Below are 14,246 nucleotides of genomic sequence, written 5' to 3' on the forward strand. Positions count from 1 at the left end.
TGTAGGTAAGCATCCTGAATGTCCAGGGATACCATATAGTCCTTGGGCTCCAAGGCCAGAACATTAGAGCGAGAGCGAAGAGTTTCCATACGGAATTTGGAAACCATCACAAAATTGTTCAAAGACTTGAAGTTGAGAATGGGCCGTGAGGTTCCATTCGGTTTTGGAACTAGGAACAGCGTTGAATAGTACCCAGGAGGGATTGTACCACCAAATGTAGAGTTTATGCTTTTAACGGATCCGAAGGGATATTTGTCGAGCAAAACTGGTGAGGGGGACGTTTCTTGAAAGATGGCGTATCCGTGAGTGACGACTTCCCTCACCCTGGCTTCTGAAGTGGTCTGTAACCATACCTGGGCGAACCGCAGAAGTCGGCCTCCCACCCTGGGGTCCACCAGGGGAAGGCCCGCCCCGTCATGCAGCAGGCTTGTCTGGTTTGGAAGCAGGCTGACGGGCAGCCCAGGAACGTTTAGGTTTGGGCTTAGAGGTTTTGAAAGTGCGAGCCTGTTTCGGGTATGCCTGACCCTTTGCTTTATTTGGAGGTCGAAAGGAACGAAAGGTGATACTTTTAGCCTTCGGAGCCGAAGGATTAGTACTCGGCAGACATGCAGTTTTAGCAGACGCTAAGACAACAACAATCTTGTTCAGATCTTCCCCAAAAAGGATGTTTCCCTTAAGAGGGATCACCCTCAAGGTCTTTTTAGAGTCCAGGTCCACCGACCAGGACCGCAACCACAGAATCCGGTGAACCAGAATGGACGTAGTAGACGCTTTGGCTGCCAGCACACCGGCATCAGAGGCCACCTCCTGTGTGTAATGAGAGGCTGTGGTAATATATGAAAGACACTGTCTGGCATTATCAGAAAAATTAGAAGGTAGCTCCGCTTCAGCTTTTTGAACCCAGGCTTCAATAGCTTTTGCAGCCCAATAAGCCGCTATAGTAGGTCTATGCACAGCACCCGCGTAAATAGACTTCAAGCAACCCTCCACACGCTTATACGATGGTTCCTTCAGAGAGGTGACGGTAGTGACAGCCAGAGCAGAATACACCACCAGACGTGCAACATGTGAGTCCACCTGAGGTGGTGTTTCCCAATTTTTACTTATCTCTGCAGCGAGGGGATAACGAGCTAGCATCTTTTTAGACAGGGAGAATTTCTTTCCTGGAGACTCCCAGAATTCCTGACGTATGTCAACTAAATGGTCAGAATGTGGCAAAACTAAATTAATAACATTCTGACGTTTGAACTTATCAGGTTTCTTAGATGTATCTGGAGGTTCAGTTTCATCATTGATCTGAAGAATCAGTTTGACAGCCTCCAAGAGGTCAGGAACAGCCACCTGTGTTGTAGATTCCCCATCAGAAGCATCTGCATCAGTGTCTGATGGGTAAGTATATACGCCATCTTCATCGGATGAAGTATCTGAAACATGCGTGGATTGTAAGGAAGAAATGGGCCGCTTAGATGACCCTTTGGTCCTAGGGGGGCGAGGGTCAGGCTTTTGTTTAACCAAAGACTGATTTACCTGCTGTAACTGAGTCGACAGAGAATCCACTCATGGTGGATTTACAACAGGGACAATATGTGAATGTACAGGCACAGGATGTCCCACAGGGGGCGCAAGTCTTGTTACTAGCGTAGTCAGTAAATTAGAAAAAGCAGCCCAAGGTGCGTCTTGGTGTGCAACCGATGCTGCAGGCTGACCGAGGGGTACAGAACCCCCAAGACCTGGACCCTCAGTTAGAATATTTTCCTCAGATAAATCCGCGGCATCAGCACTGCATGACGGTAACTGACAAAGGTGGTCATTCCGAGTTGATCGCTCGCTAGCAGTTTTTAGCAGCCGTGCAAACGCTATGCCACCGCCCACTGGGAGTGTATTTTAGCTTAGCAGAAGTTCCAACGAAGGGATCGCAAAGCGGCTACAAAAAATGTTGTGCAGTTTCAGAGTAGCTACAGACCTACTCAGCGCTTGCAATCACTTCAGACTATTTAGTTCCTGCTTTGATGTCACAAACACGCCCTGCGTTCACCCAGCCACGCCTGCGTTTTTCCTGGCACGCCTGTATTTTTACGAACACTCCCTGAAAACGGTCAGTTGACACCCAGGAACGCCCACTTCATGTCAATCACTCTGCGGTCACCAGTGCGACTGAAAAGCTTCGCTAGACCGTGTAAAACGACATCAGACGTTGTAATAGTACGTCGCGCGTGCGCATTGCGCCACATACGCATGCGCAGAAGTGCCATTTTTTTGCCACATCGCTGCACAGCGACCGATTGCAGCTAGCGATCAACTCGGAATGACTACCAAAAACCCTCTGTGGAGTGTGACTGCAAATGCAAATCACAAACAGAGGATTTAAGTGGTATATGATGACTGAAATACACAGAGAAAAATACCAAACAGTATATCCTGTGAAACACTACATATATAAGACCCTGATTCACTTAGCCCCCATCAGGGTACAGAATATAGGGATAGCAATATGTGTGAGATACACGGAATAGGAACCACACAGCAGCTATTGGCACAAACAGTCACATAAAACAATGCAGAAATTATTACAAACAATAACACTGCACTGGACTAGCAATACTAAGTAAAGCTATGTATGTATAAAGATATAACAAAGCACAGTAAATACTGGATGCATATCACTGGATTTATATCCCTACAATTATGCGCTTGTTCTTAACTATCACTGGGGGTCATTCCGAGTTGATCGTAGCTGTGCCCCCACCCCTCCCCGCAGAAGTGCAAAAGCATTGCACAGCGGTGATGCTTTTGCATTTCAGGAGTACCTCCCGGCCAGCGCAGCTCCTGCGGCTGGCCGGGAGAACCTCTTCGCTGCCCGATTCGCAGCGGCTGCATGTGACGTCACGCAGCCACCATGGTCCGCCCCCCCCCAACGGTCTGGTGACGCCTGCGTTGCCAGACCACGCCCCCTAAACGGCGGCTTAACGCCGCCGTCCAGCCCCCTCCTGCCCATCGACCACCTCTTCCTGTCAATCAGGCAGAGGCGATCACTAGGTAACGACGGCCCTCGTCCGTCTGGCATGCGCCGGCGCACTGCGGCGCCAGCACATGCGCAGTACTGACCCGATCGCACCGCTGCGATAAACTGCAGCGTGCGATCGGGTCAGAATGACCCCTACTGTCTAAACGACATGTAGAATACTTAAGTGTCCTGTAAATGCACAGCGCTGATGAGGCAGGCGGCTTTACAGAGGAGACAGTGCCCAGCAGTCCCAGAATCAGCGCAGCTCTGTGTAATGGCGCCCAAACGCTGACAGGGAGTGAGGGAGAGAGATGCTGTTCCATGGCGGGAACATCTGCTGTAGATGGCACCTGGGGCTGGGGGAGGGGCTAGAGGTCAGAGCCTTATCCCCTGTGCTGGACTTCACCACTGGGTACTATGGAGCCTATACTAAACGGATTTTAGTAAATCCGACCTGTGCTCCTTGCCCTGGTGGATATAGAGGGGTCCCTGCATGGCCACGCGATCCTGGAGAGCAGCTGCGGTATGCAGCAAGCAGGCCCCGCCTGCTTGCTGCATCCGCAGAGTTGAGTTAACCTACTCTATCTCAGGCTTTTTCAACCAATGTGCCGCGACCAGTTGTAAGGTGTGCCGCGGAGCCAGAGCAGCTTCCTGCACCTTCAGAGTGAACTGTTGGCCCGGGCTCTTCTTAGAGGATCAGTCGTGCTCTGACCGTGACCTATGCCTTGAAGACGTGGCGGTGTGATATCATAGGTCACAGTCGCCGCGTCTCACCACCCAGCCAGCCCACCCGCCTGCATACACATCTTCCAGTTCCTGCCTGCATACACAGCTTTCCTTGCCCACCCACATCCACACCTGTCCGCTGCTCAGTATTCGCAGCACTCCACTATGAACAACCCCCGCCACTGAGGGACAGGGAGGAGGACAGCTGACCCAGAGCCGGCCTTAGCTATAGGCAGGCTAGGCATTTGCCTAGGGCATTCAAGCATGTCTAGGGGCATCCAAGCATGTCCCTGCAGCATCTCATGCTGAGAGGGACAGTCCGCAAACAACTGTTACTTTCCAAATGTATTCAATCAGTACTTGTATACACTGCTGTTTACATTTGTCAAAAAAATGCACACTGTGCCTTAAACTTCCTCTGACATGCTTGAATGCCCCTGACTTGTGAGACCTCAGACAGACAGCAGAAGCCCAGTAAATGCAATTCCTGGACCTGTGACATTTTTACTGACTATATAAGGTTATTACTGGATGGCTTCTTATGATAACACATGTGTATTTTGGAAGACTGCTTCACAGAAACCTGACATCACCTATACTGCTTGTGCACATGGGGGAGGGGGGCCCTGCCATCCTGTGTGTGTCCCTTATCCATGTGCAAACCCCAGGTGTCTGCAGGGACATAACATGGGCAGTGTTCTCCCCACACTTTATTTCCTAGTCAGTCCATACTGTAAAATTCCCCTGCCATCTAGCACTGTAACGTGGTCAGTAAGTTGCGTTGTGCTATTTCTATATGAAACATCAGTGCAGCGTGACTTTTGGACACATCAGACTGGAGGGCAGAGCATATCACTCCCACAGTATAAAGTAAAGGGCATGCAGTAACAGACACCAGCAAATACACTGAATAGTGAAGAGAATGGACAGTTTCTACATGTTTGATACTGATCTTTTTGTATAACCAGCAAGTGTGGCAGTATCTGTGGCAGTATATGTGTATTATGGGCATTACTAATGTGGGGCATATGTGTAAGGTGCATTACGGTGTGGCATTATGTGTATTATGGGCATTACTAATGTGGGGCATATGTGTAAGGTTCCTTTACTGTGTGGAATTATATGTATTATGGTCATTACTGTGTGGCATTGTGCAGAGTTGAACTGGCCCACAGGGTAACCCCCCGGTGGGCCCCACTACCTGAGCGTTGCAGGTACAGATGCAGAACTAGCGACGGAGCTAGGGGGCACCAGACAAAATTTTGCCTAGGGCATCAAATTGGCTAGGGCCGGCTCTGAGCTGACCGGTAGGGGCTGATATTTGTTACTTTATTTCTCCTGTGGGCAGTGGTGCAAGTAGAAAAAATGTCTTACGGGTACTGTGTGCGCGCGCCTTCGGCGCGCGTGCAAAAAAATGGGTGTGGCCAAATGCCACATGGGGAGTGGCCAATGAAAATGGGGGCGTGATACACATATGGGGGAGGGGCAGATACACGTATGACCCCAATAGTGCCAGATACACGTTGCCCCACAGTGCCAGATATACATTGCCCCACAGTGCCAGATACACATTGACTAACAGTGCCAGATACACATTGCCCCACAGTGCCAGATACAGAAATGCCCCCAGAGTGCCAGATATACATTGCCTCGCAGTGTGATACACGTTGCCCCACAGTGCCAGATATACATTGCCCCACAGTGCCAGATACACAAATGCTCCCACTGTGTCAGATATACATTGCCCCCCGTGCCAGATACAGAAATGCCCCTACAGTGCCAGATATGCCCCCAGTGCCAGATATCTCCCAGTGCCAGGTATACATGCCCCCCCAGTGCCAGATATCCCCCAGTGCCAGGTATACATGCCCCCCTGTGCCAGATATCCCCCAGTGCCAGGTATATATGCCCCCCAGTGCCAGATATCCCCCAGTGCCAGGTATATATGCCCCCCAGTGCCAGATATCCCCCAGTGCCAGATAGAAATGCCCCCCCAGTGCCAGATATCCCCCAGTGCCAGGTATAACATGCCCCCCCCCCTTCCCTGCTCACCGCTGCCGCTGGCCGCTGCCGTCCTGTGTGAGGGAAGGAGAGCGCAGCCTGTGCCTCTCCTTCCCCTCAGTCTCCGGCGGGTGTCTCACAGTTTAATTCAGCGCCGATCCGTGAGCCAATCAGAGCTCGCACCGAGGGCCAATGTGTGTGTTTTTTTTTTTTTTTTTTTTTCTGTGGGGAACTGATGGTGTGCCTTGGCAATTTTAAAATATTGTTCTGTGTGCCGCAAGTAAAAATAGGTTGAAAATCACTGCTCTATCTTATATATCTTTTTAGAGGGATGTAGTTCGGCCACAATACCGACAGCTACATCCCGCCCCCTCTAAATCCAGACAGTCGGCATGCTGACTAGCAGGGACTATTCCCATAGAGTGGGAATAGAACCTGTGGAGAGCGCAGCTTGCCACCGAGCCCGCAAGGGGCTTCATTGCGCTCGCCCTCTATCTCCCGCATGTCGGGATCCCGCAGTCGGTATGCTGACTGCCGGGATCCCCAGCGCCGGTAAGCCATACCCAACCCCTTTTTAGATATATAGATACAGTATGTAGATAGAAATATATTTCTATCTACTGTATATCTAACTACATATAAATATATACACTTCTAAGTACACAAAAATACATCTATCAATATTTTTTTTTCCTTTCTTGTTTTAAAGGGTAAGGGGGGATGGGCGGGTTGCCAGCAGGGGACACTGAAGTGAAAGGATTCTCCTCTGGTTTGTGATCACGGGGAGGGGTCGGTGTTTGGAATGATCGTAACGCACCACGCTGGATACCCACAGATAGAACTACAACTCCCGGCATGCCGCGGGCGTGCACTCTCACTATGACCTCGTTGACTTGCCGTAGCTTATAGATCATGTGATTCCCACTGATTGCTGAGGTTTCGCGTATCACATGCACAAACACGGAGCGGGGAGAGCACCCGTACAGAGACCGCAGCCCGGAGTCGAGACATGGCCAACGTGTCCAACAGGGTGTCCTGGTCAGGGCGGGAGCTGCCGGAGGAGGACGGGGAGCACACGCCGCTGCTCAATGGCACCAGCCCTGGGGGCGCTAACAGACCGGTGAGAAGTCAAAGCGACTCTTATGGGGGGAGAGAGTGTGAGAGACGTGGAGAGGGAGGGGGTGCAAGGGAGCTTTGTGTGGGACGTGAGAGCTGAGGGCCCGAGAGACCTCTAGGGGGTTGGTGGGGGAGAGGGTACCGGAGACCTCTCGGGGGTTGGAGTGGTGAGAGGGTACCAGAGACAGCTAGGGGGTTGGTGGGGTACCAGAGACAGCTAGGGGGTTGGTGGGATGAGAGGGTACCAGAGACATCTAGGGGGTTGGTGGGGTGAGAGAGTACCAGTGTCGACTAGGGGGTTGGTGGGGTGAGAGGGTACCAGAGACAGCTAGGGAGTTGGTGGGGTGAGAGGGTACTAGAGACCTCTAGGGGTTGATGGGGTGAGAGGGGGTGAGTGTACCAGAGACAGCTAGGGGGTTGATGGGGTGAGAGTGTACCAGAGACAGCTAGGGGGTTGGTGGGGTGAGAGTGTACCAGAGACAGCTAGGGGGTTGGTGGGATGAGAGGGTACCAGAGACATCTAGGGGGTTGGTGGGGTGAGAGAGTACCAATGACGACTAGGGGGTTGGTGGGGTGAGAGGGTACCAGAGACAGCTAGGGAGTTGGTGGGGTGAGAGGGTACTAGAGACCTCTAGGGGTTGATGGGGTGAGAGGGGGTGAGTGTACCAGAGACAGCTAGGGGGTTGATGGGGTGAGAGTGTACCAGAGACAGCTAGGGGGTTGGTGGGGTGAGAGTGTACCAGAGACAGCTAGGGGGTTGGTGGGGTGAGAGTGTACCAGAGACAGCTAGGGGGTTGGTGGGGTGAGAGTGTACCAGAGACAGCTAGGGGGTTGGTGGGGTGAGAGTGTACCAGAGACAGCTAGGGGGTTGGTGGGGTGAGAGTGTACCAGAGACAGCTAGGGGGTTGGTGGGGTGAGAGTGTACCAGAGACAGCTAGGGGGTTGGTGGGGTGAGAGTGTACCAGAGACAGCTAGGGGGTTGGTGGGGTGAGAGTGTACCAGAGACAGCTAGGGGGTTGGTGGGGTGAGAGTGTACCAGAGACAGCTAGGGGGTTGGTGGGGTGAGAGTGTACCAGAGACAGCTAGGGGGTTGGTGGGGTGAGAGGGTACCAGAGACAGCTAGGGGCTTGGTGGGGGTGAGAGGGTACCAGAGACCTCTAGGGGGTTGGTGGGGTGAGAGGGTACCAGAGACCTCTAGGGGGTTGGTGGGGTGAGAGGGTACCAGAGACAGCTAGGGGCTTGCTGGGGGTGAGAGGGTACCAGAGACCTCTAGGGGGTTGGTGCGGTGAGAGGGTACCAGAGACCTCTAGGGGGTTGGTGGGGTGAGAGGGTACCAGAGACCTCTAGGGGGTTGGTGGGGTGAGAGGGTACCAGAGACCTCTAGGTGGTTGGTGGAGTGAGAGGGTACCAGAGACCTCTAGGTGGTTGGTGGAGTGAGTGGGTACCAGAGACCTCTATGGGGTTGGTGGGGTGAGAGAGTACCAGAGACAACTAGGGGGTTGGTGGGGTGAGAGTGTACCAGAGACAGCTAGGGAGTTGGTGGGGTGAGAGGGTACTAGAGACCTCTAGGGGTTGATGGGGTGAGAGTGTACCAGAGACGGCTAGGGGGTTGATGGGGTGAGAGTGTTCCAGAGACAGCTAGGGGGTTGGTGGGGTGAGAGTGTACCAGAGACAGCTAGGGGGTTGGTGGGGTGAGAGGGTACTAGAGACCTCTAGGGGTTGATGGGGTGAGAGGGGGTGAGTGTACCAGAGACAGCTAGGGGGTTGATGGGGTGAGAGTGTACCAGAGACAGCTAGGGGGTTGGTGGGGTGAGAGTGTACCAGAGACAGCTAGGGGGTTGGTGGGGTGAGAGTGTACCAGAGACAGCTAGGGGGTTGGTGGGGTGAGAGTGTACCAGAGACAGCTAGGGGGTTGGTGGGGTGAGAGTGTACCAGAGACAGCTAGGGGGTTGGTGGGGTGAGAGTGTACCAGAGACAGCTAGGGGGTTGGTGGGGTGAGAGTGTACCAGAGACAGCTAGGGGGTTGGTGGGGTGAGAGTGTACCAGAGACAGCTAGGGGGTTGGTGGGGTGAGAGTGTACCAGAGACAGCTAGGGGGTTGGTGGGGTGAGAGTGTACCAGAGACAGCTAGGGGGTTGGTGGGGTGAGAGTGTACCAGAGACAGCTAGGGGGTTGGTGGGGTGAGAGTGTACCAGAGACAGCTAGGGGGTTGGTGGGGTGAGAGTGTACCAGAGACAGCTAGGGGGTTGGTGGGGTGAGAGTGTACCAGAGACAGCTAGGGGGTTGGTGGGGTGAGAGTGTACCAGAGACAGCTAGGGGGTTGGTGGGGTGAGAGTGTACCAGAGACAGCTAGGGGGTTGGTGGGGTGAGAGTGTACCAGAGACAGCTAGGGGGTTGGTGGGGTGAGAGTGTACCAGAGACAGCTAGGGGGTTGGTGGGGTGAGAGTGTACCAGAGACAGCTAGGGGGTTGGTGGGGTGAGCGGGTACCAGAGACAGCTAGGGGCTTGGTGGGGGTGAGAGGGTACCAGAGACCTCTAGGGGGTTGGTGGGGTGAGAGGGTACCAGAGACCTCTAGGGGGTTGGTGGGGTGAGAGGGTACCAGAGACAGCTAGGGGCTTGCTGGGGGTGAGAGGGTACCAGAGACCTCTAGGGGGTTGGTGCGGTGAGAGGGTACCAGAGACCTCTAGGGGGTTGGTGGGGTGAGAGGGTACCAGAGACCTCTAGGGGGTTGGTGGGGTGAGAGGGTACCAGAGACCTCTAGGTGGTTGGTGGGGTGAGAGGGTACCAGAGACCTCTAGGTGGTTGGTGGAGTGAGTGGGTACCAGAGACCTCTATGGGGTTGGTGGGGTGAGGGGGTACCAGAGACATCTAGGGGGTTGGTGGGGTGAGAGAGTACCAGAGACAACTAGGGGGTTGGTGGGGTGAGAGTGTACCAGAGACAGCTAGGGAGTTGGTGGGGTGAGAGGGTACTAGAGACCTCTAGGGGTTGATGGGGTGAGAGTGTACCAGAGACGGCTAGGGGGTTGATGGGGTGAGAGTGTTCCAGAGACAGCTAGGGGGTTGGTGGGGTGAGAGTGTACCAGAGACAGCTAGGGGGTTGGTGGGGTGAGAGGGTACTAGAGACCTCTAGGGGTTGATGGGGTGAGAGGGGGTGAGTGTACCAGAGACAGCTAGGGGGTTGATGGGGTGAGAGTGTACCAGAGACAGCTAGGGGGTTGGTGGGGTGAGAGTGTACCAGAGACAGCTAGGGGGTTGGTGGGGTGAGAGTGTACCAGAGACAGCTAGGGGGTTGGTGGGGTGAGAGTGTACCAGAGACAGCTAGGGGGTTGGTGGGGTGAGAGTGTACCAGAGACAGCTAGGGGGTTGGTGGGGTGAGAGTGTACCAGAGACAGCTAGGGGGTTGGTGGGGTGAGAGTGTACCAGAGACAGCTAGGGGGTTGGTGGGGTGAGAGTGTACCAGAGACAGCTAGGGGGTTGGTGGGGTGAGAGTGTACCAGAGACAGCTAGGGGGTTGGTGGGGTGAGAGTGTACCAGAGACAGCTAGGGGGTTGGTGGGGTGAGAGGGTACCAGAGACCTCTAGGGGGTTGGTGGGGTGAGAGGGTACCAGAGACCTCTAGGGGGTTGGTGGGGTGAGAGGGTACCAGAGACCTCTAGGGGGTTGGTGGGGTGAGAGGGTACCAGAGACAGCTAGGGGGTTGGTGGGGTGAGAGTGTACCAGAGACAGCTAGGGGGTTGGTGGGGTGAGAGTGTACCAGAGACAGCTAGGGGGTTGGTGGGGTGAGAGTGTACCAGAGACAGCTAGGGGGTTGGTGGGGTGAGAGGGTACCAGAGACAGCTAGGGGCTTGGTGGGGGTGAGAGGGTACCAGAGACCTCTAGGGGGTTGGTGGGGTGAGAGGGTACCAGAGACCTCTAGGGGGTTGGTGGGGTGAGAGGGTACCAGAGACAGCTAGGGGCTTGCTGGGGGTGAGAGGGTACCAGAGACCTCTAGGGGGTTGGTGCGGTGAGAGGGTACCAGAGACCTCTAGGTGGTTGGTGGAGTGAGTGGGTACCAGAGACCTCTATGGGGTTGGTGGGGTGAGAGAGTACCAGAGACAACTAGGGGGTTGGTGGGGTGAGAGTGTACCAGAGACAGCTAGGGAGTTGGTGGGGTGAGAGGGTACTAGAGACCTCTAGGGGTTGATGGGGTGAGAGTGTACCAGAGACGGCTAGGGGGTTGATGGGGTGAGAGTGTTCCAGAGACAGCTAGGGGGTTGGTGGGGTGAGAGTGTACCAGAGACAGCTAGGGGGTTGGTGGGGTGAGAGGGTACTAGAGACCTCTAGGGGTTGATGGGGTGAGAGGGGGTGAGTGTACCAGAGACAGCTAGGGGGTTGATGGGGTGAGAGTGTACCAGAGACAGCTAGGGGGTTGGTGGGGTGAGAGTGTACCAGAGACAGCTAGGGGGTTGGTGGGGTGAGAGTGTACCAGAGACAGCTAGGGGGTTGGTGGGGTGAGAGTGTACCAGAGACAGCTAGGGGGTTGGTGGGGTGAGAGTGTACCAGAGACAGCTAGGGGGTTGGTGGGGTGAGAGTGTACCAGAGACAGCTAGGGGGTTGGTGGGGTGAGAGTGTACCAGAGACAGCTAGGGGGTTGGTGGGGTGAGAGTGTACCAGAGACAGCTAGGGGGTTGGTGGGGTGAGAGTGTACCAGAGACAGCTAGGGGGTTGGTGGGGTGAGAGTGTACCAGAGACAGCTAGGGGGTTGGTGGGGTGAGAGTGTACCAGAGACAGCTAGGGGGTTGGTGGGGTGAGAGTGTACCAGAGACAGCTAGGGGGTTGGTGGGGTGAGAGTGTACCAGAGACAGCTAGGGGGTTGGTGGGGTGAGAGTGTACCAGAGACAGCTAGGGGGTTGGTGGGGTGAGAGTGTACCAGAGACAGCTAGGGGGTTGGTGGGGTGAGAGTGTACCAGAGACAGCTAGGGGGTTGGTGGGGTGAGCGGGTACCAGAGACAGCTAGGGGCTTGGTGGGGGTGAGAGGGTACCAGAGACCTCTAGGGGGTTGGTGGGGTGAGAGGGTACCAGAGACCTCTAGGGGGTTGGTGGGGTGAGAGGGTACCAGAGACAGCTAGGGGCTTGCTGGGGGTGAGAGGGTACCAGAGACCTCTAGGGGGTTGGTGCGGTGAGAGGGTACCAGAGACCTCTAGGGGGTTGGTGGGGTGAGAGGGTACCAGAGACAGCTAGGGGGTTGATGGGGTGAGAGTGTACCAGAGACAGCTAGGGGGTTGGTGGGGTGAGAGTGTACCAGAGACAGCTAGGGGGTTGGTGGGGTGAGAGTGTACCAGAGACAGCTAGGGGGTTGGTGGGGTGAGAGTGTACCAGAGACAGCTAGGGGGTTGGTGGGGTGAGAGTGTACCAGAGACAGCTAGGGGGTTGGTGGGGTGAGAGTGTACCAGAGACAGCTAGGGGGTTGGTGGGGTGAGAGTGTACCAGAGACAGCTAGGGGGTTGGTGGGGTGAGAGTGTACCAGAGACAGCTAGGGGGTTGGTGGGGTGAGAGTGTACCAGAGACAGCTAGGGGGTTGGTGGGGTGAGAGGGTACCAGAGACAGCTAGGGGCTTGGTGGGGGTGAGAGGGTACCAGAGACCTCTAGGGGGTTGGTGGGGTGAGAGGGTACCAGAGACCTCTAGGGGGTTGGTGGGGTGAGAGGGTACCAGAGACAGCTAGGGGCTTGCTGGGGGTGAGAGGGTACCAGAGACCTCTAGGGGGTTGGTGGGGTGAGAGGGTACCAGAGACCTCTAGGGGGTTGGTGGGGTGAGAGGGTACCAGAGACCTCTAGGGGGTTGGTGGGGTGAGAGGGTACCAGAGACCTCTAGGTGGTTGGTGGAGTGAGAGGGTACCAGAGACCTCTAGGTGGTTGGTGGAGTGAGTGGGTACCAGAGACCTCTATGGGGTTGGTGGGGTGAGGGGGTACCAGAGACATCTAGGGGGTTGGTGGGGTGAGAGAGTACCAGAGACAACTAGGGGGTTGGTGGGGTGAGAGTGTACCAGAGACAGCTAGGGAGTTGGTGGGGTGAGAGGGTACTAGAGACCTCTAGGGGTTGATGGGGTGAGAGTGTACCAGAGACGGCTAGGGGGTTGATGGGGTGAGAGTGTTCCAGAGACAGCTAGGGGGTTGGTGGGGTGAGAGTGTACCAGAGACAGCTAGGGGGTTGGTGGGGTGAGAGGGTACTAGAGACCTCTAGGGGGTTAGTGGGGTGAGAGGGTACCAGAGACGGCTAGGGGGTTGGTGGGGTGAGAGTGTACCAGAGACAGCTAGGGGGTTGGTGGGGTGAGAGTGTACCAGAGACAGCTAGGGGGTTGGTGGGGTGAGAGTGTACCAGAGACAGCTAGGGGGTTGGTGGGGTGAGAGTGTACCAGAGACAGCTAGGGGGTTGGTGGGGTGAGAGTGTACCAGACACCTCTAGGGGTTTGGTGGGGTGAGAGTGTACCAGAGACAGCTAGGTGGTTGGTGGGGGTGAGAGGGTACCAGAGACCTCTAGGGGTTAGTGGGGTGAGATGGTACCAGAGATAGCTTGGGGGTTGGTTGGGTGAGAGGGTACCAGAGACCTCTAGGTGGTTGGTGGAATGAGAGGGTACCAGAGACCTCTATGGGGTTGGTGGGTGAGAGGGTACCAGAGACCTCTAGGAGGTTGGTGGGGTGAGAGGGTACCAGAGACCTCTAGGAGGCTGGTGGGGTGAGAGGATACCAGAGACATCTAGGGGGTTGGAGGGGTGAGAGGGTACCAGAGACCTCTAGGTGGTTGGTGGAATGAGAGGGTACCAGAGACCTCTATGGGGTTGGTGGGTGAGAGGGTACCAGAGACCTCTATGGGGTTGGAGGGGTGAGAGTGTACCAGAGACAGCTAGGGGGTTGGTGGGGTGAGAGTGTACCAGAGACAGCTAGGTGGTTGGTGGGGGTGAGAGGGTAAATCTTACAGGGATAGTTCCGCAACAGGTTATTGATACAGACATTGACCAATATAGATTCTTGGTCTGTGACCGACTTTAAAATGATAATGTACACTAAGTGCACCAATTACTCGTCGGCGGTGCTCCCAGAGTCAGTGAGTTTACAGCACTAAAACAGGAGAGGAGAAAGACTCTATGTTGGGGCACTCTTCATCAAATATTAGACATTTAAAACATAACTTTTAATAATTATATTAAAAATATAACGAAATAAATTGTCAAGATAAGCATAATTTATATGCATCATCATTTGTAAACAAACCTTTACAAACTGTGTCACTTTATTTTTAATATAATTATTAAAAGTTATGTTTTAAATGTCTAATATTTGATGAAGAGTGCCCCAACATAGAGTCTTTCTCCTCTCCTGTTTTAGTGCTGTAAACTCACTGACTCTGGGAGCACCGCCGACGA

At 54.6% G+C, this 14,246-nt stretch overlaps 2 protein-coding genes across 2 annotated transcripts in view; one reads left to right on the top strand and one right to left on the bottom strand.

Annotated features, from left to right (window-relative positions):
- LOC134945485 (SEC14-like protein 5) overlaps window positions 1-14,246 on the bottom strand; it is a 261,987-nt gene that overhangs the window by 244,911 nt on the left and 2,830 nt on the right. The window lies entirely within an intron of this gene.
- CLCN7 (chloride voltage-gated channel 7) overlaps window positions 6,582-14,246 on the top strand; it is a 149,525-nt gene continuing 141,860 nt past the window's right edge. The window contains exon 1 of the mRNA XM_063934803.1: window positions 6,582-6,851. Coding sequence (XP_063790873.1) covers window positions 6,741-6,851 — 111 coding nt within the window. The 5' untranslated portion in view covers window positions 6,582-6,740. The remainder of the gene's footprint in view (window positions 6,852-14,246) is intronic.

Source organism: Pseudophryne corroboree, chromosome 7 (genome assembly GCF_028390025.1).
Source record: "Pseudophryne corroboree isolate aPseCor3 chromosome 7, aPseCor3.hap2, whole genome shotgun sequence".
Taxonomy (NCBI): Eukaryota; Metazoa; Chordata; class Amphibia; order Anura; family Myobatrachidae; genus Pseudophryne; species Pseudophryne corroboree.